We start from the raw sequence: 25,169 nt of genomic DNA, 5'->3' as shown, positions 1-25,169 counted from the left end.
TCTGTCTCTCTCTGTCTCAAAAATAAAACGTTAAAAAAAAATTAAAAAAAAAAAAAAGAAAGAAATGGGAACGCACTTATAAAGAGTTACTTAAGGGGTATCAAACTTTAAGATAAGAAGGAAGGGCTAAGAATATACTCTCTCATCTACCTAACACCTAGACACTTTCAAGCATCATTTCCACAAGGAACCACCACCAAAAGGCACCCTACAGGTGGCTCCTTTTACAATTTCATTGCTTCAACATATTTATAAAAGGCCATTTCACCATTAATCAAGACATCTTTAAAGGATTTTGCTATAGGATTGGTTCTTTCAGTTTTTATCTGTGCCGTATCATTGCTACGCTTGCAAATACCAAGGTACTCGAGATATGGATTGATCTAAGCCTAAGAGAAATATTTAAGGAGTGTGATAATAAAATTTGGACAGGATTCATGTAATGCTTGTCAAAGCATTATCATGACTTCAGGCCTGGTTTTAAAAGAAAATACTTAAATGGCTGATCAGCAGCATAAGGCATTTAGGCTCATATGTTTAGATATATAAAATTACTTTTTGGTGATGATGTCTCTGAAAATGATAAAATGAGTTTGTTTTAGAATATACTAAAGGGAAATGAAAATATCTGTCCTTTTAGGGTACTAGAGAATTTCAGGTACAGTTCTTGAATAGGAGTGTTAAAAAAACTTCTAAATATTTACTTTGAACATTTATACTTGAATATATATTTGAATATTTATGATGAGATGATTTATAGTCAATGCATCTGAAAAAAATATCCTCAGAGTTTAAAAGAAATTTTAGGCATTCCAGCAAAATTCATTATTCAACATTTGACATCTAAGAACAGATCCATAGACTTGTACTTTAATAAACACAAACAGAAGAGCAGAACATTTCAATCCTGATTGATGGACATTATTTTAGGAAATAGGTGTTCAAATAAAATGGTTCTAGCCTTCAGGTTCCTCTTTGGCAAAGTAAAGGAATGAACCAGTTAGTAAAAAAGGTCATTTCAAAAAACTCATAGCTTCCCCCCACACCACCGCTTAAGAAACCAATCACATTTCCTTTTGTATGTGTAGTATGTCAAAAAATATGCAATTAATACATAGAACATATTAGAACGTTATCCACTACAACATTTTCCAGAAAATTTTATTTTTTCTAAAGTCTATACAGAACTGTTATCACCAAATATCGTAACTGTCTACAGGCAATATCCATGGAAACCAGCTTCTAAATACCAGTGTATTATGAAATGAGGGGAAAAAAAAACCCAAAAAAACCACTTACTAATAGGAGTGTTGAAAGGCCAACAAATGCACCGAGTCCTGTATTGTGAAAGGTCTACCCTCTGACCATGGGAAGCTTTAATCCCATCAAGGAAAGTGACTGCTTCCAATAGAAATGTTACAATACCTTTTCCTAATATGTCACTTTTACAAAACTCTTTCAAAGTGCCAACTGGCAAACGAGGAGGGCCTGCAGTTATCATAGACTAGAAGTGCTGCCCCACAGGGCGAATCCTTTTTTTGTTTGTTGTTTACTGTGCACCACAAATCACACCTTAAAAGGTCAGCCTTTAGAACATGAAAGCACATTTCAGAATCCATTGGACACAGGCTCCATCTGACTCTTCTGATAAAAAAATATATCCCTATCCCTTATCAGCTATAATAGCAGAGTGGTGCCAAGAAGTAATAATAGAATGGAACCTGGCATAAAGAGGATGCTTAATAAATGGAATATATTTTTATTATCTAATGTAATTTCTATTAGATTTCTAGACTTTCTAGTTTTTCCATTCACCTGTGCTAAGTGACAATGTTCCAAACAACTAACAGAAAGTTTACTGCTGTTTTGTTTGCTTTTTTTAACCTGTTCTTCAATGATCACTATATACACTATATGTATGTATGTGTGTGTATATATGTATATATTTATATATATGGGGTTATGTACACACACATATACACACACACACACATATACACACACGTACATATGTATGTGTCTAGGGTATAGATATTTACAGTAAAGTTAGAAAAGGTAAAATTCTATTTATATCACTTTCATTTTTATATTATCCCCAAGCAAGTATGTATTTACTTTAAGGATGTTCATTATCAATACCTGCAATTCATCTCTTAGAATACTTTAAAAACATAAAAATATATGTAGACTCCAGAGACAGGATTAGGTAAAGCTGGAATAAACATGTTTTGTAGAAAATTCACTTAGTAATTTTGAAGCAATCAATCTTCACTAGAGAAACAAGATTCTGTGGAGACTAAAATAAACTAATAAAAAATTAGTGACAGATAGACATTAATTACATTTTCTGAGACTTCAAATCTTGACAAAAGAAAAATAATTTAACCTCTTTTATGGGAAATTTAGGATTTCAGAAATCAGAGAAACAAGTCATTCTATTCATGCTACACATTAAAAATATGAAAACGTTTGACTTTTGTGTTTTTCTAGGATCATCACTTTCACTTGCAGTGACGAAGAATTGATGTGATATATAGAATTCTGTTTTCCACAGAACCTGACTATAGACTGAGGTAAAAAAAGAAAAAAAAAAAAAACCTCAAAAGAAGAAGAAAAAAAGACAGTCCTTTCTCCAGAAACAAAACAAAACAAGATCTTCATATGAAAGGAAACATTTCAGATTGTTAGGTGATTTGATCACTGTAATAAGTCCTGCTAAGGCGATTACTTCATATTTTGCGGCATGAAAAGGGAAATAAGAAATACTAGGCTTAGTGCCCACTTGGCTAAATCCACCTTCCCGGGCAATATCCCTAGGCAGGGTTTTTTTGGACTTAGGTTTGTTTTATTTTCCTCTTCTCACTTTTAACATTTTTCCTTGTGCTCTGTATTTATTTCTACCCTTATCCTGTTAAAATTACTCCTTCAAGGTGCTTTAATATCCAGGATTCCTACCATAGCTTTTAATAGGTTCCTGTGCTACCAGAAAATTCAGCAGTTTTTAACAGTTTCAAATGTATCACTCACTTCATTTCCTCTTTTGCTCCAGATGTTTTCTCTTAGAGTTCTCATTCGTTGACAGAAGAGGTAGGACAGCTTTTCTCTCCCTCTCTCTCTCTCTTTTAGAATTAGCTCATCACTTCTATCCATATATTCAGATATTTTTATCTACCTATTTGTTTCACTGAGCTTAAATTTCCCTCCCTGAAAATGCCAGGAATCAATCATACATTTCAATTCTTAATTTTATTAATTTTATGGACAAACAAAAAATAGTAAAAACAAAGTACAAGTGTCAAATCATTTGGCAGAGTGAGAAATCTCCCATTTAATATCATTTCAGTACTTTAATAGACTCAGATCGAAATTAAACCTTATTAGTTCAGAAATTTCTCAGAGAAGCTGTGTTCATGATCACACATATGGGCAAATTTGAGGTCCCGATTTGTGTACTTATAGCAATGCATGTACTCTGGCTTCACATTACAAAGTGCTTGTATTTTCATTTAAACGAGTTTAAAAAGTGAAAATACACATTTACGTGTCTTTAAAATATTGTACAACGTAGGACAATTCTAAAAATAAACTTAGAATATAAGCACTTTGAAGGCAGTGCGTATTTTTTTTTAAGTCATTGTGTCCCCAGACTCTACTCCATTACACTATGAATGGACACTGTCCCTTTCCATGTAGTTGATATGAGAACGCAAGTACCTCAAACTATAAGAGAAAATAAAAGAGAAAGCAATGTGCCTCTTCTCCCTGCCCCCACACCACACTCCAGGGAAACACAGACAACTTTCCATTTGACTTGTAGACCTTTGGGCAACTGAGTAATTGTGGGCTACTTAGGGCTTTAGTCATTTGTGAACCTCAACCTGGGCGAGACAGCTATTTCACCAGATGGCAAATGTGATCACAGTTTTCAGTACAGCAACTCCAGCAATAATATTCCTGTCATAGGTCAAGAACGTACTTTATATCACCAAGTTATGACTAATGGGTTCCAAGCACATACGGCGGGACATTTCATTGGATATACTTAGAAATTGCCTAATGGCAACTTTTAAAATATTGAGCATGGGATCCCTTTGCTTGAAAAAGGCTCAATATTTCAAAAGCTGATTGATTACATCTCTTACTACCAACAGTATTGCCTCCATCACGTCGCTGGCACATTTTCACTAATCCTTCAGAGCTCAGTTAAGAATGACCTCTTCAGAGAAGCTTTCTGGGAAGCCTACAATATTTTCACAGCATGGTCCATACCACCACACCCATTACCACTTTGAATTATATTTCTTGCGTGCTTGCCCCCTTGTCAATGCTTTCTGAAAGCCAGGGCCCATCTAATAATCTCTCTATTCCAAATATTTAGCACAGTATTTGGTCCATACATAGGAGAGATTAAATGACTAGTGAGGGATGGATGGATGGATGGATGGATGGATGGATGGATGGATGATGGAGTTTGCAGATACATAATATACTAACATACATATTTATATACAAATATATTCAGACACACTAGGCTACCAAATAGTCACAATTACACATGTGATGCTGAAATATTCCTATATAACTCATACTTACACTCTTGAATATATTTTTTTCCTTATTTCTCTAATTCTGGCTATTCACAAATAAGAATGACTAGTTTTCTCAAAAATAATTTTAAGTGGCTTTTAAAAAACCAGGATACTAGAGTTTATGCAGGGCAGAAATTAGACACTATGTTTATGAAATTCATTACACTGTTAATCATCCTTCATTATCTCACATGCTAGCCATTACATGGGGAACATTTTGATCTGCTGTATACCCCTGGCACACTAGCATGATAATGGTTATGCAACTTGCTGTGTTTTAACTCTATGGTTTAAGTATCTTACTGTTCCTTTTTCAAATACGTCTCCAACAAGGGTCATTTTCAGAGCTCACAGGGAGGTCAGCTAATTGAGGATACATACACCTCATCCTCACTAGTCGTTACTGTACTAAATACAGGACTGGGAAAGTAGTATTAATTACATATTCTCAAGTAAACTCAAACCTTATTTTTATCATCAAGTAGTATCTTTGACTTAACAGTATACCATTTTCAAGGAAGTAACAAGCATGACCCAAGAGGAGTTTTTCCCTCTAACTCCCCACCTGCTTTCTTGAAGAGGAGATGAATGAAATTATGAAGGGGTCTATAACCCATCTCCTTTCTCACACACAGCCCATCCCGTAAATTGTCGGCTGGAATATTTTTGTCTATTTCAAAATATTTTTGTCGATTTCCTCTCTTCCCACTGAAATCTCATTATTTCAGACCCCCATTAGCAAATCCTGATTATTCCAATAGCCTTCCCTAAAGCCTCTCTGACCCATACTCTTCCTCCTCCTTCCCCATACCATTTACCCACCCAGGGTGAGGCTTATCTACCTTAAAAGCAGGCCTTATTTTGTCAGTTCACTTTCATAAAACATACACTGGCACACAAGCTGCATAAACCACATAAACCACCACCAATGGCTACCTGTTTTCTTCTCTGTCAAACTAGAATCCTGAACATTATATTTTTCATTTAAAAGCAACACATTTAATCCTGGATTATAGGCTGGCATTTTGAGAGTGTGGCTCCTGTGAGACTGTCATTGAGAAACGGATCTTTGTTCAACGTGATCAATGTTCAGATCGGATTTTGCCATTTCAGCAACAGGCTACTTTCTAGTGGTGAGTTCAGGAAGGTAAAGAGCAAGTTTTGGTGGCTCTTGTCAGTTACCCTGCTGACCTCTACCAGGCTGTTCATTTCTGTTCAGGCTTCTACACTTAGCACATACATTCTATTCTTCGCAATTTAACATTTAATCTCACGTTACCTTGTTTCTTTCAAGCATAGGTGTCTCTGGCTAGTTTAGATGTTCCCTGAAGGCAAGGATTATGTTATCGCTCCCGCTCTGTCACTTAGGCCTCCTTATTCTTGGTGGGAATTTAGTAAGTATGTCTTAAATCTCTGGCTATAGGACAGTAAACTCACATCACCTCACCGCAGCACAGTAAACCAGAGCATAATTAAACTTGAACTTTGCACCAATTGTAAAAGACTGATGACCATAAATTCCTGTTATTAGCAAACAGTTCTGGGGTGGAATTATGTGTTGTAAACCAGTAACTACTTTGTTATCCAAATCATCGAATAGGAAATAAACTGTTCGTGTGATCATGACTGCATTACTTACCAGTTTGCATTCTTCTACAAGGTGTGATTTTTATTTAGTTTTTTGATGAACAGGTAAGGCAGATAACGATGTTTTTCTTGTCTAGTAAATAATATAACAGCTAACAGAGACAGTGATAATTCTCTTCTCATATAACAGTGTACCTTGGATCAAAGGTATGACTACTATCTCTACTATTTGCTAGCTCTGCGTATTTGGACAATTTTTATATCTTCTCTCAGCCCACACCCTCCTTCGCAAAACAGGGATTGCACGTACCGTAAACAGGAGTGAAGAGAGATTAGAGGTCGCGTGGACAACTAATTTAGTTCAGGGCTTGGCAAACAGTAGGTGCTCAATAAACAGTAGCATTTTTTCCATGGCACCTATCTGCTTGGCTTCTCTAGCTGGCTCAGTAAATGAACGCATAAGGAAAGGACCGCGGTCTGCAGACAACCTTCTGGTCTTCTTCTTCCTTCCCTTCTTTTCTCTCTTCCTTCCTTCCTCCCTTCCTCTCTTCTTTCTTTCTTCCCTCATTGTTTTCTTGCCTTTCTTTGCTCACTACACGGAAAACCTTGAATAGATCTTTGAACCTTCCCTTTTCTCTTCTCAGAAATCCCTCATATTAAAGTTCTTCAGACGTATAAACAAGTATCTGAATTTTGGGAAGCTCAGTAGAGGAGTGTCATCATTTGCAGAATGATGTCCAACTATTATAACCACTTATTTGGAAGTTCCTAATCTAGACAAATAGTAAGTAAACTGTGATTAGAGAGATTTTTTTTCCCCTCAAAATACCCTAGGATAACATACAGTGCAGGCCTCATTTCCACGGAGATTAACCTCAATGCCTCAGCAAAAACAGTGCCTACCACAATCCCATGAAATAATTTTAGAAGCAATAAATTATGACTGGTTCCATTTACACAAATATTTTGATATCATGAACTAGCTTGCTTATTCAAACTGACAGACTGAGATGGAGAGCTACAGATAGAAAGGTCAAGAAGTAGATGATGTTTTTGAAGTTAGTGTGTGGGGTTTCTGGTGAGAAAGGGGTAGGGGGGTTAAATCAGCTGCCATATGGGGAAACCATCTGTGTGTCTCAGTAGACAGGGAGCAAAGTGTACTTGGGATTTGACAATTTATTCAAACATTTTTCAAGTGCTTCAAACAGCTGTGGGGAATAATTTTTGGGGGGAAGAAAAATCTTTGGGCAATGAAGTTTTAAAAGTATTGTGTATAATGGGTAAGTCCTTTATTATATAACTATTAGTAGCATAGTGAATCAAAAATTTCTTGGTTCCCTTTTATTTAGGAATTCTTTGCGATCTTGAGTTATCCAGCTAAAAGTTTAAAATGATAAAAGAAACAACCGAGCACTTAATAGACTTCTGAGCAGTGAACCTTTTTTTTCTTTTTTTCATATTAAATTTAATTTAGAGGAAAAAAGATTTTTTCTTTTAATGTTTATTTATTTTTGAGAGAGAGAGAGAGAGAGAGAGACAGCATGTGTGGGGGAGAGGCAGAGAGAGAGGGAGACACAGAATCTGAAGCAGGCTCCAGGCTCTGAACTGTCAGCATAGAGCCCGGTGCGGGGCTCAAACTCAGGGACAGCGAGATCATGACCTGAGCTGAAGTCGGAAGCCCAACCTACTGAGCCACCCAGGCGCCCCTAGAGGAAGAAGATTCTTAAAGCTCAAAAATGGGAAGGAATGGAGCTGGGTAACACACAGGTAATCTGTTGACATTACTCAGAAGAGGGTGGGATGACAAGAGAATGGAGGGGACTAATGTGAAACAGTGGCATTTCCAGAAGATTGTTTTTTCTTCTTTTTCTTTCTTTTTGTAGAGTCGGGGAGGGGGAAAGGGAGAGAATCTCAAGCAGGATCCACAATCAGTGCGGAGCCCGATGTGGGCCTCATTCCCATGACCCTGGGAACATGACTTGGGCCAAAATCAAGAGTTGGACACTCAACCAACTGAGCCACCCAGGCACCCTGAAAATTGTTTTTTGTAAAGTGATTACAATATGGACTTTATCAGAACTTTAAGAATTTACCATAAAACCAATGTCAAATTAAAAAATGAATTTTAATTCAAAGGATCATGTATAAATGAACAGTCTGAAAACTCTGAAGTGATTCTTTTCCATTCAAAAACAGAAAAGTTATAATATTATCCTAAGTGAATATTTTCAAAAGAACTTTTTTAGAACTATTCTTGTTGGGATCAAGGCAAAATAAATGTTAGTGCCCCTGTATATTTGTGAATATTCTAGGGAGACAAATCTTTCGGTGTTGTAAGTGACTTCAACCTTCATCTGGAACCCAATCTCTCATTTTGGTTATAATTTAATAATATAATTATTAAGCAGGCTAATAAATAAGTTAACCAAAGCTAATAGCCAGTGGCCAATGTCAGAGCTGAATCTGAAACATGTAGGCATTCCAAGCTAGTGTTCTTCCTAGTAGATTAAAATCTCTCACATGAATAAGTTGCCAATTCATCCTACAGATAGAAGTAAGTGATCAGTATACTACATGGAGCAAAGCACAACTGGAATTCCTCATTTCCCAAACTGGTAGTCCTACCACTGTATGTACTGAAAAATGCATTCAGGATATCACTTTGATGGAATGAAGACAAATTTCCTTTCCTGTGGTCTCCTCTAGGATATTAATAATGGAATAGAAACATACACCTCTACATGTACCAGTAACCTGAACATATCTATTGACAGAAATTAAAGAAGGTATACCTTACTCTGGGCAAGAGCATATTTGCGTACCTACATCTCACCAGACCACCTGCTATCCTAGTCCTCTGAATGGGTGGTCACAAAGGCAAAGTTAACTCCACAGGGGCAGGAACCTCGGTCTCCTCCTTCCTCCTTTCTCACCTTTGAGTGAATGTCTGTGACTACACAGAGGTCTTGCCATTTGTTCTTAAGCCGGGAGCCAAGCATCTGTTATGACCAATACTGCATCATTCTACTAAGACTCATGATTATGCTACCTCATCTGCAGCAAACACAGAATAGGATATTATATTTGTATCATTCCTTCTACTGAAAACAGAGATACAAGTATGACCAACATTGCCAAGGAAGCTGGGGAGGTGTTCTTTAACTTTTACTCTGTACCTTCACGTGTGAATCAGATACAACAAAATCTTTTAAGCTTAACTTGGACAAGTTTTGTTAACTATGTTAATCTCACTTTTGTTAATTCCATAGCAAAACAATAATCTTTTTGTAAAATTTAGATGTTTTGGAGTCACTCTGGGGAAAGAAAAAAAAACTTCAGAGGGAAATCAAATAATAATTACAATTTCATCAAATAATTAAAAATAAATCTCAAATCAGTACCTGCCTGTATTATAAAATCCAGAGGAGACAGCCTATTTAAAGATTGGCTTCTTCAGAAGGTAGGCTGTTCCACAAAGAAAGCTGAGATCTGAACACATTCTAGTTCTCCAAGAGTCAGGGCCAGATGAAGAGGAGAAAGTGTGTGACTTGAAAGTTCATATAGCAAAATAATGTTAATAACTTAATACTGGAGAAACAACTGCATAAAACATGGAAGTGCTGAGAAAAGAAAGGCCAGTGCAGAATTACAACAGTATATTGAAGATCTGCACATATAGAGGTCCTGTATTCATGACTGGTGCTCTACGGTTCTTGCTTAGTTTTTCTCTTGGGTAAAATTGCATACATAGGTGACTGGCCAGCTGGCTAGGAGTATGGGTATTCCATTGGTCCCAGAAGTTGTCCATATGGGCGTCCCTGTACCAGATGGATAACTCCAACAAGAGGTCTCATCGTTATCCCGGTGGCAGCAAGATTGCAACTGAAAGCAAAGACATGGCACAAAGAATGGCATTTCAATCTTCCCAAATCTTCAGAGTGTGAAACTGTAAGACTCATTCTAAGTCAATGCAAGAAAGCAGTATCTGGGCAATGATCCAGCAGAGAAGGTGGAAAAGGAGGCCAAAGAACAGAGGGAGGTTTTGGGGAGCGGAAGAGGAGAGGGTAAGATGCCGAGGGAAAAAAGGTAAAGGGCCAGTGAGAGACAGACCCTGGGTGAGCCAGACACGAGTTTGGGAGTTGCAGGATACATTCTTTCTCTACTTGAAATGTTGATTTTGAACATTTCAAAACATAAAACCAAAACATCTCATTAGCCAAGGGCAGAGTCCCTTGATCTCAGACTTGGTCACATCCCCACCCTTCATTTTAAGCCCTCTTGGGAATGATTTTTTTTTTAAGTTACAAAAGTAATTGCTACAGAGGTCAAAGGATAACCAAACTATAAATTATGGCATCGAACTAACTACACTCAAAAGAGTTGCTGGAAAGGGCACTGGCAAATCTTCACTCTAAAGACAATTTTACTCTGGGGCCAGAGATGCAGGTAGGAAAAACAGTTAAGTGGAAGATTGAAAGCTGCGCTTCAACTCTTTGTGGCTTTTCACACTGATAATGGAGATTGTTATTTTTGTACCACCAGCTCCTCTTCCTCTTTCCGGTGGAAAAAAATAAACCATTTTGTTTTCAGGGACCATTTCTCCACCAGTCACAGTCCATCACTTGGCCCTGGGATGGGCATGTAATCCAAGTCTTGCCAAGAACAGTAACACATGCACCTAGATCCCTCTATATTAATTGGTCCAGGGATAGATACTTGGTTTAAACCAGGCCAATCAAAACTCTTCTAAGAGCTTGTACAGGAAAAGTTCTTGCAGCCTTTAGAGACTGCAAGTGCTAAAATCTTGGCACTTCTCTGCATTTTATGAAGACAGACAGATTGACAAAGAAGTCAACCACAGGGAGCAAGTCTTTAGAGGCAGAGAAAAAGAGACAGAAAGTTGATGGCATCATTCAGAACCTGGATAAGGCCTATCCCTGAAATGTTCAGAAACGTGATCCAAACATTTCCTTTCTAAGCTGGTTACTTATTTGTGGTTGCTTGAAACTAAAAGAGTCTTCAAGTTATATTTCCATGTATGACTCCCACGTATATAGTTGACTTATACTACTAACTACTAGGGAAACTTAAATTTTTTTATGGTGCATCTGTTGCTGAACTAGTGTTATTATTCTTAGACACTATGCGATATTGGCCTGTATCATCTGTTCTTCTCAGAGCCCAGGTAAACTTGGCCTGACCCTTGGAGAAAAAAGGAAAGACATTTATCTCTTCTCCATAATAAAATGATCATTTAACATTCTAAGTCATTTTATACGAGTATTTCCAATGTCAGCAATGTTGACATTGGTCGTTTTGTTCTTCCAAAAACTTGTGCCCTGGAGCAGAAAAGAATGTATCTTTGAAATAAAAGGCATTGGGCTATCTCTGTAGCTTTTCTTTGCACATACGTGCGTGGGCATCCACCCACCCACACAGAGCTTTAACGGTGAAGGCAGGAAGAGGAATGGTAAGAGAGGAATATATATGCTTTCTGTGACTGGATCAATGAGAAAATAATCAGGCAAAATGGAGGTCCGAGAGAATGTGTACCTGTAACGTGTTGTTGTTTGAGCAATAACAACATTCCTCCTAACGACTCCAGGTGTTAGGTAGAACTTCCTTCAAATTCTCCAATCTGTTTTGCATGCTTCTGCTAGTGCTCTCTTTCGAAAATACAGACCAATACACTACCTGGTTCTGCAACAAAACCCTTGGCTTCTGATAGCATAAGGAAGGAAGAAAGGAAGTCCAAATCTATCAGCTTCCTACCAAACATCCCTCCCAGTTCGACCCTACCCACAGTACAGCCTCCCCTTTGTCACACCTCCACCATCTCTCAAGCTCCAGAGAAACTCACCGCCTGCCAATTATTCCAGGCATTTGCCACCTGCAGGCTTCCTTTACATGGAGTGCTCACTCCTCTTTAATCCGCCTATTATTTCATTGGAACTGACTTTTACTGAGTACTTTGCAGTGTTTGTCAGCCCACTGAGGTTGTATCTATGCTCCCAGGCTCTAATTCACCCTGTATTTCCATACCTCTCTGGATGATAAGTAACCTTGCTATGCTTTCATGTTTACATCACTTTTTAGTTAGGAAAATAGCAGGACACTACTGTCTGCCTACACAGCTCACTTCCATGCACCCTCCCCTTGCTCCTTAAAAGGTAAGTGATTGGGGCGCCTGGGGGGCTCAGTCAGTTAGGCGGCTGACTTCGGCTCAGGTCATGATCTCGCGGTTCATGAGTTCAAGCCCCGCGTCGGGCTCTGTGCTGACAGCTCAGAGCCTGGAGCCTGTTTCAATTCTGTGTCTCCCTCTCTCTCTCTGCCCCTCCCTCGTTCATGCTCTGTCTCTCTCTGTCTCAAAAATAAACGTTTAAAAAAAAATTTAGAAAAAAAAAAAGGTAAGTGATTTACTTAGCTAACCAACCTGCATATGCTTCAGCATAGATGGGCCCCTAAAGGAAGTCGTGGGGATGAACAATGGATGCTCTAAGCCAATCTGGTTCCCCTTCCCCTTGGCCAATGGGTGAAGCAGGCATGTCACAGAAAGTGGTCAAACCATCATCTGACCAGGCAAACCTTATCTGCTCTTACAGAAAGGTTCCCAAGGTGTACCTCACTTCCTCTGTGATTTTTGGCTCTTTTTCTTGCCATCATGAACAGCACCGAAGCTCTGAGTTATAGTTCAACACCCAGCTACTCGTCATCGGGCCCAGTTCTGCAGGCTCAGGCTGGGGATTATGTAGGTCCGGAGCTTCATGTGACACCGTTGGAATCCGGTGCTAAAACCTAAGGTCGCTTATGGCAGTAGTAGCTAGTGGTGGTTAGTAAAATAGTAAAAGTGGTGACTTTTTCTTTCCTCGATCCTCTTAAGGAATTCATGAAAACATTTGGCTTGGCCAAAAGATTCTTATGACACACTTATGGGTCTCTAAAGTCATTCTTAGCTAAATAAATAATACTGCCTTCCTTTCATCTCATCTATATGGTCATGAAACTAAGGAATATTTTTACATACTTTTCATAAAACAGTTGTTGCCTGAAAATTTTATCACTCACGGCTTGCACTGTTATTGCAAAATTGGTATTAGGAATCCATACTGTCCTTGAAAGTTCTATCTACTAGAGTGGAACACAAAAAAAATGAGTATCCGAGTTTTCGAGGGCTGCATGGCAGGGTTAACTCCTGCATCCCGATTTCTCTGTGATAAATTAATAATATTTATTTATAGACTGTTGCTAGTAAAATACACAGTAGGGGTATGCGCTAGAAAGTGGTCAACACAGTGATCTAAACATAACCAGTTACAGTCATGACTAGACTCTCTGTTTACCATTCTGGAACTGGTGGCGTTTTATTACAATTGCCTATTTACTTGTCTGCCTCTTTCCCCGGACTGTGAGCTCCTTAGGGGCATGGGCCATCTCCTCCCACAGTGCTCAAGAAGTGCTTGTTGAACGTGAGAGTACATAAATGAGCAAATAATGATGCCACAGTAGTCCCACTATAAATGCCAGGAAGAGAGGAAAATATCCAAAAGATTGTTTTTTAATTAAAAAAACAAAACAAAACAAAACTAGGGGCACCTAGGGAGCTCAGTTGGTTAAGTGTCCGACTCTCGATTTCGGCTCAGGTCAGCCCTGCATCGGGCTCCACGTTGCACATGGAGCCTGACTGGGATTCTCTTTCTCCCTCCCTCTGCCCCTCCCCAGTGCATGCTCTCCCTCCCTCCTTCCCTCCCTCCCTCTCTCTCTCTCTCTCTCAAAACGAAACCACAAAAACAATTTTGTTCATCTTAAATTTGAAATATTAACAAAAGAACCTGTTTATTTCATTTAGCATATTTAGCATTTCTATTGTTAAAATATTTCTAATGTGATGGGGCATAATATTTCCTCCAAAAGAAACTCCGTCATTTTGGTGAAAACGAGGTAATATTTTAAATTGGACAGACTGGCTATCTTTTTTCAAATGCTATGCATTATGGTCCGTCTCTCCGTAAAATATTATATGTAATAAGCAGATTATTTGCCTTAGAAAAGCAAGCAGAAAGAATTAAAAGAAAGATGTTTTCCAGTAGAAATGAGTCCTCCTAGGTACGCCATATGTCATTAACATAATAGCCACATACACACAACACTGACATATTCAAGCATCTTTTATAGCAAACTACACCCACTCTCTCTCTCTCTTCATCTGCCCCTTCCATATTCCAGCCAGTCCCTCCACCATACCGTCTGGATATCCTGTCCGCTTGTTAAAGCAATAAAGTCTAATTTGCCTGACTTGTTTTGCTCCTTGTAATAGTACCAGTCTTAAAGAGCGTAAAGACACAGCTCACTCTGTGTTTCTCTTTATAACAGAAGATGTGAGCAGCCGGTAGGGCTATGGGGAAAGAGTCAAACATTTCACCTGAGTCTGTCCTCTTCTAAAGATACAGTTAACATAGTGATTCAGGTTTTCTAGACTCTTCTATGTTTCAGACTTGGGAAAATATTTAAAACGGGGCAGTTTAAATTCTTAAAATGCACTTGGATGGGGCCAACATATGTATTTTTGTTCTACGGCATTATAATGGAGAGAAGTTAATGTTGCCATTAAAACACAGGGTCACGGTCCTGGGATCTAGCCCTGCTTCAGCATGGAGCCCACTTAAGATTCTTTCTCTCTCTCTCCTTCTGCCATGCTCGCTGACTCGTGCTCTCTCTCTCTAAAAAAAAAAAATAATAATAAACAAAAAAACAACTTTAAACTTGAGCTTGAGAGTACCAAGCCGTGTTAAGGAAAAACTTTATTCTGCTCGACGACAGTCTACATTCCAGCCACATGGTCGACAAAATTAGGCAGAGAAACTCCTCTGGGCACATTAAAAACAAAATTGCTGAATAAATGACTGAAAGAAAAGAAGTGGTTTTAAGGTAATAGCGAGACATCAGGAAAATAAGAGAATTCTTTGGAAGACAAATAAGCATAAGAAGTGAAGATTTCAGTGAGGTAAAATATGCCCTGTAGTCCTGTCAGTATCTGCTGGGTCCTGGGGCACAAAAGCAGGAGTTGAGGGTGTAATGAGCCACAAGTGGTACAAGAGAAGAAGCCCCGAGCCAGACCCTAACCCCATCCTTTCCCTCACACCCCTGCTATGCACATGTCTCTCTCTGTAAAATGGACCACTCAGTGGCAGACTATTAGGCTATGTCCACAATCTGATGACTGTCTTCTCAGCAGCCGTAAGACAGTTGAATGGTATCTTCAAGCTACTGAGAACATAATAAACACACAACTTCAAATCCTATATCCATTCTGACTAACTTCTGAGAATGAAAGTAAAATAAAGATATTTTTAAATACCAAAGAGCTGAGCACTTATTGCCAACAGGCTTTCACTTAAGAGACTTTTAAACACTCTACTTAAGGAGGAAGTAAAATAATTCTACAAAACAAACTGTGAAATGCAAGAAAAACGCAGAAAAATTCTGAAATGCAAGCAGGATCTAACTATGAAGACATATTCGGGGCACCAAAAGCAGACATATGGGTATAGCTAAAGAAATATTGTTCACAGAAAATATGGGGCACCTGGGTGGCTCAGCTGGTTAAGCATCTGACTTAATTTCAGCTCAGGTCGTGATCTAACAGCTTATGAGATTCTCTCTCCCTCTCTCTCTGCCCTGTCCCCACTTGCGCACACATGTGCTCTCTTTCTCTCAAAATAAGTAAATAAACTTAAAAAAAAAGAAAATAATAAAATGTCTTACATACAAAGTTAAAAAATACAAAACTGAAATCCTCAGTCTCTATGACACATACCATCAGGAGTGGGGTCAAATGCAATGAGAACCAAACCAGCATGGACAATAAGAATGAGATCACCTACCGCCCCCCCGTTAACAGTTTACAGTAACAAGACATTACTATTTTAGTGTCTTCATTATTGCCCAAGCTATATGGAACTTCCCTGAAGAGTCGTTAACTCCTTCAACTAAAAGCAGCAACAGTTCACAATCCAGCACTGCTGAACCCCTCACCCCGAAAGTCCTTGCCTTGTTTCAATAGATTCCAAGCTATTATATCATGAGCCTTTCCCAATTCTAATCAAATTTCCACACTGAAGGATCCATTTTAAACCAAACTTCAAATTCTCAACAAGATCTGGTTTTGCTTCCCCCCCGCCCCAAGACACGACTAAAACCGTGGAGGCGGTGTTCTCTGTCATCATGGGAAGCCATAAACACAGCTCTGTCTTATCAACCAGGTGTGGTGGTATTTGGGGAGTGAGCATTCCACAGCAGTTAACATGTTCTCAGGTAATTTTATATTTTGAGGATGGGGATCTAAACATGGATTAGCTTTAGATATTAAGTTAAATAGGCATTTCTAAGGTAGCCACTTAAAAGTGACAATGGATGTACACTTTCTAAATTCACAGAAAAGAAAAATGGAACAAGAAGATTAATAAATGCAAGGAAGGAAACTGAAGTAACAGAAAAATGAAGTACAAACCCAAAGTTATATACATAATAAGAAACAATGCACTATATGAAATTCCTACGTTAAATATAAAGATTTTTTTACTGAATTTTATTTTATTGCTACTCACATTCCTTTCATAAGAGAAAACAAAAACACACACAGATGTACATACTAACATGCACACACACATGCACAAAGAAAGACACAGGAAAGGTGAAAGTAAATTAATGGAAAGAATGTCAGGCAAATAATGATTGCAGTTACCTGAGGTAGTTTGTTAATATTATAGGCATAATATACTTTAAAGCCAAACCAAAACATCAATGAAGACTAAACAAGGTCAGAGCTCTGAACTTCTGTGCACCAACTAACATAATTTAAAAATCTATAAAGCAAAAAATAATATAATAATATATAATAATATGATGATAAAAACATACAAAGCAAAAAAAAATTAAACATATAAAGCAAAAAACACATAAAGCAAAAAGGTAGGCCTACATGGTGAAACTAACAAGTGTATTTATCCTCTATTAGGAGAATTTAATACCTCTCTTAGTAATTGATACATCAAAAAAAATTCAGGAAAGATACTGATGCTGTGATCAGATCAACTGCACAAATTAATATAATGGACATATACAGAGTTGCACCACACAACTGAAGAATATACTCTCTTTTTAAGTACATTTGGAAAACTTAAAAATCTGAAGCAAATAAAGCCAAGTCTTACATTTTAAACAGTCATAGACAAACAAGCCATATTTTTTTACTCCAAATTAAGTGAATTTAGAAATCTCTCATTTAAAAGCCTCAAATCTGCACTTAAAACCCTCATAGTTTTATATAAAATGTGAACAATATGCTTCTATATGATAATGGCTTAAAAGAAGCAAACAATGGACATTTTAAATATCTTCAAATGGACAAAAATAAAAATGCCACATTATCAAAATTGGTAGGATACAACTAAAACAGGATTGAGAAATCAAACTCACATCACTGATAATACAATAAATTGGAATTAAGAGCAATGAGAAGTGCCCATCACCTAGAGAACGTTCTGGCCAAAATATTTAAGCAGGACCTAACTATGAAGACATATTCAAAGAAATTGACACTAAGAGATTCTGCAGAATAAATGTCCTGGACTGTTTAAAAAAAACAATGTCATAACAGCCAAGAAAAGGCAAGGAAAGAGTTATAATAACCGAATACAATATATAGTCAATGATTTGTTCAAAATCAAAACATAATAACAAAAAAGAAAATAAAAAAGTGTTAACATTTTGGGATCAGGAGACTGGAAAATCAACTATGTATTAGGTAATAATTTCATATTAATATTAAATTTCTTGCATGTGAAAACGGTATTGAAATGACATAGGAAATATCCTTGGTTTTAGGCGATTTATGGTGAAGTATAAAGTGTCATTATGTCTATAACTTCTTTTTAAATGCAGAAATTAAAAAAATTAAAAAAAATTTTCCCAAATGGGAAAAGTGTCTCTTAACAAACTAAGGAAGTACTTGACATAATAAAGAAAAAAAAAAGAATCTCCACTAATCATCATACCCTACAGAAGTGATGAATCACTAAATTCCACTCCTGAAACCATTATTACCTGATATGTTAACTGACTTGGGTTTAAATAAAATTTTAAAAAATCTTCATAATCAATATTGGTATATTAACAGCACAATTTTTACTCCCGCTGGCCAAAGATGGAACAATTTCAGTTGTAAAGTAAATAATGATACCACTGGATTATAACACAAGTAATAAAATAAATATCCATGAGTCTATACTGATATAAATGACAGAGGAAGGAAGGAAAGAAGGAAGGAAGGAAGGAAGGAAGGAAGGAAGGAAGGAAGGAAGGGAGGGAGTTAGGAAGGAGGGAAGAAGGAAAAAACACAAACTTTCTGTTCTGAAAAATTCCAAATAACCCCCTTCCAGGAGACAGAACTTAATCACTCCTCCTTGAATATGTACTGGACTTAGTTACATGCCTCCAGTTAACAGCTAATGAAAGGGAAACATACTTCCTTACCAGAGGAGCAACCCACCCTCAGTGATCAAGATTAACATCATCAGTGATAAGTAAGGGAGACAGTATGTACCTTCTGATATGATATGAGGAGAACGGAATATCATCTATTTGGAATTCTTCCCCCAAATCCATAACCTCAGTGCAATCATGAGAAAAGATCTGAAAAACCTAAACTGAGGGACCTTCTACAAAATACCTGATCAATACTCTTCAAAACTGTCAAGGTCGAGGAATAAAATGAAAGAGACGGACTGTCACAGATTGGATAAGAATGAGGACCAAATGCAATATGCTTATCCTAGAAAGAATCCTAAAACAGGAAAAGGACATAAAGAGAGAAAACCACTGACATCTGAATAAAGTCTGTAGTTAAGAGTACTGCAAGAATGTCAGGTTTTCAATGATGCAAATATAACATGGTTACGTAAGATATTAACATTGGAGGAACCCAGGTTAAGAATGTATAGAAATTCTCTGCACTATATTTGCAGCATTCCATAAATCTAAAGTTATTCCAAATTTTAAAGTTTTTTTTTTTAAAGAAACTCTAAAATCAGAAAGATGACAGGGATACCTACTAAGACAATCTACAGCTTAATAAGAGATGGAAAAGAAAGAGTAGAGAAAGTGAGAGGGAGAAAGGAATCTTTTTTTTTCACAAATCATGTGATTTTTTTTTTTTGCTTAAATCCAAAACAGTTCCCAGAATAATTACGAAATAAATAAAAGAGCTTATAGCAAGTGTGCAGGATATAAGATCAATACAAAAAAAAAAAATCAACTGCATTTCTAACTACCAGCAATATACAAATAGAATATATTTTTCAGGAAGGGGATTTTAGCAAGTCTATAAATAATATAGAAATAAATCTAAATAATTATGCATAACATCTCTAAAAGGAACATTTGAAAAATGTATAGATGATAAAGAAGATTCCAATAAGTGGAGAAACAAAAGTTCTCCAAGATAGAAAGTTATTTCTATAAAGATGTCAACTCTCATCAAAATGATTTATATATCCAATGCTATCACAATAAAAATCACAACAGGAGTTTTCAAGGAACTTGGCCACCTATTTCTAAAAATATATTAATGAAAAATAGCACGGATGTTCCAAAAGAGAAGAAACAAGAGGTGAGACTTCCCTATCACAGAGCATCTACATGCTACATGATTAAGACAGCATCATTAAGACACAACTGAGCAAAGGAACAGAGCCCCAGGTACCAGAACAAATCATATGCAGAAATCTGATTACAAATCTACTGGCTCTGCGTATCCCTGGGGGAAAGAGTGATTATTTAGTACATGATTTGGGGACACTACTGGATACCCTAATGAAAAACCTCACACCAGAGACAAAAATAATTACAGATGAATCAAAGACTTAAATAACAAAAGCAAAATTTAGGGGTGCCTGGGTGCCTCAGTCGGTTGAGCATCTGACTTTGGCTCAGGTCACGATCTCACAGTTCATGGGTTCGAGCCCCATGTCGGGCTCTGTGCTGACAGCTCAGAGCCTGGAGCCTGCTTCGGATTCTGTGTCTCCCTCTCTCTCTTTCCCTCCCCCGCTCACTCTCTCTCTCTCTCTCTCAAAAATAAAATAATCATAATTTTTTTAAAAAAGAAAAGCAAAATTTAAATAGCCAAGCAGTCTACTAAGAACCGTATAAAAGATATGAACAGACATTTCACAGAAAAGTAAATATGAGTGGGCAATAATAATATAAAAATTTATCAACCTCTTTAGTAATCAGAAAACAAAAACAAAAATTAATATTGAGGTACAATTTTATACTTTCCATACTACCAAAAATGAAAAGAATGACAACCAAAAGGTTGTTGACAATGTGGTGTAACAGAAATATTTGCATATTGTTGGTAGAAATATAAATTGGTCATTTTAAAAATCAACTTAACTCCACCTACTAACATTGAAAATGTAAATGCATTAAGACAGCAATGTGGTTCTTAGATATAGACTCAGAATTTTTTTTTCTTGCACTTTCAGACAAGGAGAACAAGCCAAACATTCATCAAGTAGAAAAGACCAAAAACGTTCACCATACACCAGAATACTATGCATCAAGGAAAACAAATGATCTAAGCTATCTGCGTCAACATGAACTGACGTTAAAATATCACATTTTTCAGTTTAAATACAGTATTATCCCACTGATCTATATTTCAAACACTGGCAAAAAAAAATAACCAACTTACTCTTTATAGGAAAGTACATAGAGAAATGGACAATCGTAAAATTATAGAGAAAATCAGTAGACGGGGGAAAAAACGCTTAGAACAATGATTATATTCGCAGGGACAAGAAGAAGGTGTAATTAGGGAGGAACAAGGGAAAGGAGGTTCAGAATTATTGAAAGTGTCACTTTTCTTAAGTTGAGCCTAATAATGAGTAAAGCTCAGTCACAAGTTAGGCGAGGCATGCTGGATGATGGTTTAATTTTTGTTACTTAACTACTAATATACATCACACACACATGCATATAATGCCTCTCCTGTAACACAACCTCCCAGACGTGCAGGTGTTAAGTGGCCCGTTTGGCGTTGACCCGTAGGAACAGGAACTAGAGAACGTGGCACAAGAAGGGCTAACATTCTGGCTACTGCTGTTGATGTCTCTGACCCAGAAGACTCCTGTCTTTGGTCAGCATGCACGAAACTGTTGTAGATTAACGTGCTAAGATTTTTCAAGGAGAGCAAAATCTTAAAGCCATCATAATTTTTAACAAGGCTATGGAATCCAGCATATGAAAAGAAGCCAGGAGGCGCAGTCTAGCATGGTGAAAAACTATCTACATGTGTGTTAGGAAAAATGGATCTTAGCATTTGTTTAGGCATAAAATATGAATGGTGTCTAGGGCTGCTACTTTCCTTCTCTGGTCTGTTTCCTTATCCATAAAATGAAGGGTTGAATAACAGTCTCTAAAGGCAGCTAGAATAGCTTCCAGTTCTCAAAGTCAAAGATTACAGATGTAAGAGGAAAAAAAAATAACATGAAATGCATAGTCACAGAAGAAATGTGAAAAAAAGTCATTACACAAATGTTAAAGATACAAACTGTGATGACAGCAAGTACAAAGTTTATTTCATCTGCATTGAAATATTTATCTGTAATATACCATAAAGTGAAAATTCTCTTTTAACTTGTATATCAAAGAGAAAACAACCCCACAAAGAAGCTCAAGTAAAATATTTTCATGATATACAAATGCCATTGAAGTGAAAAGTCTTCATAAGACCACCCAACCTTGACAAGTGTATTCACATAGGATTTAAAGAGTAATATTTGTATGACATACAGTAGGTGGTCTTTTGCGTGGGTGAAAGACTCCAGCTGACTTTGGTTCATGAATGCCTCTAGGAGAATTATGATGAATTTCTACCTGGCAGACCATAATGTTAGTCTAAACTTCTAATTCTGCTTTCAGAATTGCATTTCTTCTTTGTGACGAAATATCCAAATTTCTTTAATCCTGTGTGTGCGTGTAAGCATCCGTATGTGTATTTAGGTAGTATGAACCCATGGGCACTGCTTTTTCTTTTAAATACTTATTGTTTATTTTATTGACTTGGCTATTGGGAAGAGAAAATGTAAAATTTTCAGCACTAATCATAACTTAGGTTTTCTGGCACAACTACATTTCTTTATTTGGCTTTTCTTTCTCTACGCGTCATGTCAAATTGTTTTATTCTATATGTACTTTGTGCCATAAGTTACTTCAAACCATTTTCAGTAGATGAACCAATGAATGCATATGTACAGTATGTGTCTCCTGATTTTAAATGAAACATAGCTTAAATAAGGTAAATTTCTTGGATCATCAGAAAAACATGAGAAAAACAGAACAAAAGATGCCATTTGAAATCACATCATTACGCTGGAGAGGATGTGGAGAAACGGGAACCCTCTTGCACTGTTGGTGGGAATGCAAACTTGTGCAGCCGCTCTGGAAAACAGTGTGGAGATTCCTCAAAAAATTAAAAATAGACCTACCCTATGACCCAGCAATAGCACTGCTAGGAATTTGCCCAAGGGATACAGGAGTGCTGATGCATAGGGACACTTTTACCCCAATATTTATAATAGCACTTTCAACAATAGCCATTTTGTGGAAAAAGCCTAAATGTCCATCAACTGATGAATGGATAAAGACATTGTGGTTTATATACACAATGGAGTACTACATGGCAATGAGAAAGAACGAAATATGGCCCTTTGTAGCAACGTGGATGGAACTGGATAGTATTATGCTAAGTGAAATAAGTCATACAGAGAAAGACAGATACCATATGTTTTCACTCTTATGTGGATCCTGAGAAACTTAACAGAAACCCATGGGGGAGGGGAAGGAAAAAAAAAGACATTAGAGTGGGAGAGAGCCAAAGCATAAGAGACTCTTAAAAACTGAGAACAAACTGAGGGTTGATGGGGGGTGAGAGGGAGGGGAGAGTGGGTGATGGGTATTGAAGAGGGCATCTTTTGGGATGAGCACTGGGTGTTGTATGGAAACCAATTTGACAGTAAATTTCATATATTGAAAAAAATAAAATAAAATCACATCATTAAAATGAAGCAACTTGAAAAACTATAACAGTCGTTACACTCTGTTTGAATTTCAAGAATATGGTAACTTACTTGCATATGTCATCTTCTGGGTCTTCAAGCCCAAATCTCTCATCAAATGTAAGCTGTATCCAAACATTTTCTTCTACTGCTACTAATCTCCATACCAAGACCATATTTCTTGGATAAGTATGAGGAAACCTCGGGCTGTGAATACTTCCATTAGTAGACACAGTAATAATTCTCTCATGCTGGGGATCTTGTACTCCTAAAGCAAAAATAGAGGCATAGACACACACTTAGAACAGACATCTCGAAAACTGCAGGTTTCAAAATAAATGTTTGCTCTATCATCCATATTTTAACCCAAATATGTGTTGGGTATGTCTCACACAACAGAAACCAAGTATCACTCTTTTCAGAACTCACCCAGAAAAAAAAAGAATTATTATTATTTTTTATTTTTCTAATATTCATTTTTGAGACAGAGAGAGACAGAGCATGAGTGGGGGATGGGCAGAGAGAGAGGGGGACACAAAATCCGAAGCAGGCTCCCGGGCCTGAGCTATCAGCATGGAGCCTGACGTGGGGCTCAAACTCACAAACTGTGAGATCATGACCTGAGCCAAGATCGGACACTTAACTGACTGAGCTGCCCAGGCACCCCAAAAAGGAACTATTTTAACAATATTGAATAAAAACCTCAGTACTTTTATACTTGAAAGAACATAACACATTAGTCTTAATTATTGAAATGTCAAACTACCAACTCATGGATTCCTGAAATCATAACAAAGCCGACTTAAGGCCCTCATCCTCTAAGAACTTATCAAATATGAGTCATATTAAAAAGAAACTTGCATTTAATTCTATTTTTAAAAATACAAACAGTGGGGCACGTGGGTGGCTCAGTGGGTTGAGTGTCCGACTTCGGCTCGGGTCATGATCTCACAGCTCGTGGATTCGAGCCCCGCTTCGGACTCTGTGCTGACAGCTCAGAACCTGGATCCTGCTTTGGATTCTGTGTCTCCCTCTCTCTCTGCCCATCCCCCACTCATGCTCTGTCTCTCTCTGTCTCAAAAATAAAATTAAAAAAAAATGTTTTTAAATACAAATAGTGAATTTGCCCCCATTCTTCAGCAGTGATTGTAGCAACTGTTCATTGAGTATTTATGTTACTCAAATTACATTATTTCACATTGATAAAATGCAATTTAAGACTACTTTTCTTAGAAATTTCTTGAATTTGGGGTGCCTGGGTGGCTCAGTCGGTTAAGCGGCCGACTTCGGCTCAGGTCATGATCTCGCGGTCCGTGAGTTCGAGCCCCGCGTCGGGCCCTGTGCTGACAGCTCAGAGCCTGGAGCCTGTTTCCGATTCTGTGTCTCCCTCTCTCTGACCCTCCCCTGTTCATGCTCTGTCTCTCTCTGTCTCAAAAATAAATAAACGTTAAAAAAAAAAATTAAAAAAAAAAAAAAGAAATTTCTTGAATTTAGAAGACTGAATATCAAGGGTCATGTATTAGCTGTTAGATTTTGAGGTTAAAGAATAACCTGTCTTATTGCTAAAAAAAATAATAACTTTAGTAAGTTGAAGTTATGATTCTTCAAGCAGCTTTTTCATTCTCTTAAACTTGGCTATTTCAACAATCAGTCTGGTAAGTATTATTTTATATGGTCAGGGTTGTAAGACAGGGTTAAGACCAATATAAGTTCTTTGAATATATACCAGTGTGCATTATGAAGAAAAATCATCATATTAGTAAATATGTGTTAGTTGCCACAGAATTTTTAAATTAAATCATTTAATGTCGCCATTCTCCTCAGTAATAAGTAACCTATTCAGAAACATGCTCTCTCTTATTGGATGCTAATATTT

The 25,169-nt window shown here is 37.2% G+C and overlaps 1 protein-coding gene across 3 annotated transcripts in view; it reads right to left on the bottom strand.

Moving 5' to 3' along the window:
* Window positions 1-25,169, bottom strand: part of PDGFC (platelet derived growth factor C) — a 205,147-nt gene that overhangs the window by 67,662 nt on the left and 112,316 nt on the right. For all 3 annotated transcript variants that reach the window (XM_007084205.3, XM_015538418.2, XM_007084204.3), the window contains exon 2: window positions 23,366-23,561. In XM_007084205.3, coding sequence (XP_007084267.1) covers window positions 23,366-23,561 — 196 coding nt within the window. The remainder of the gene's footprint in view (window positions 1-23,365; window positions 23,562-25,169) is intronic.

Source organism: Panthera tigris, chromosome B1 (assembly GCF_018350195.1).
Source record: "Panthera tigris isolate Pti1 chromosome B1, P.tigris_Pti1_mat1.1, whole genome shotgun sequence".
In the NCBI taxonomy this organism is placed as follows: Eukaryota; Metazoa; Chordata; class Mammalia; order Carnivora; family Felidae; genus Panthera; species Panthera tigris.
This window is presented reverse-complemented; position numbering and strand designations above follow the sequence as displayed.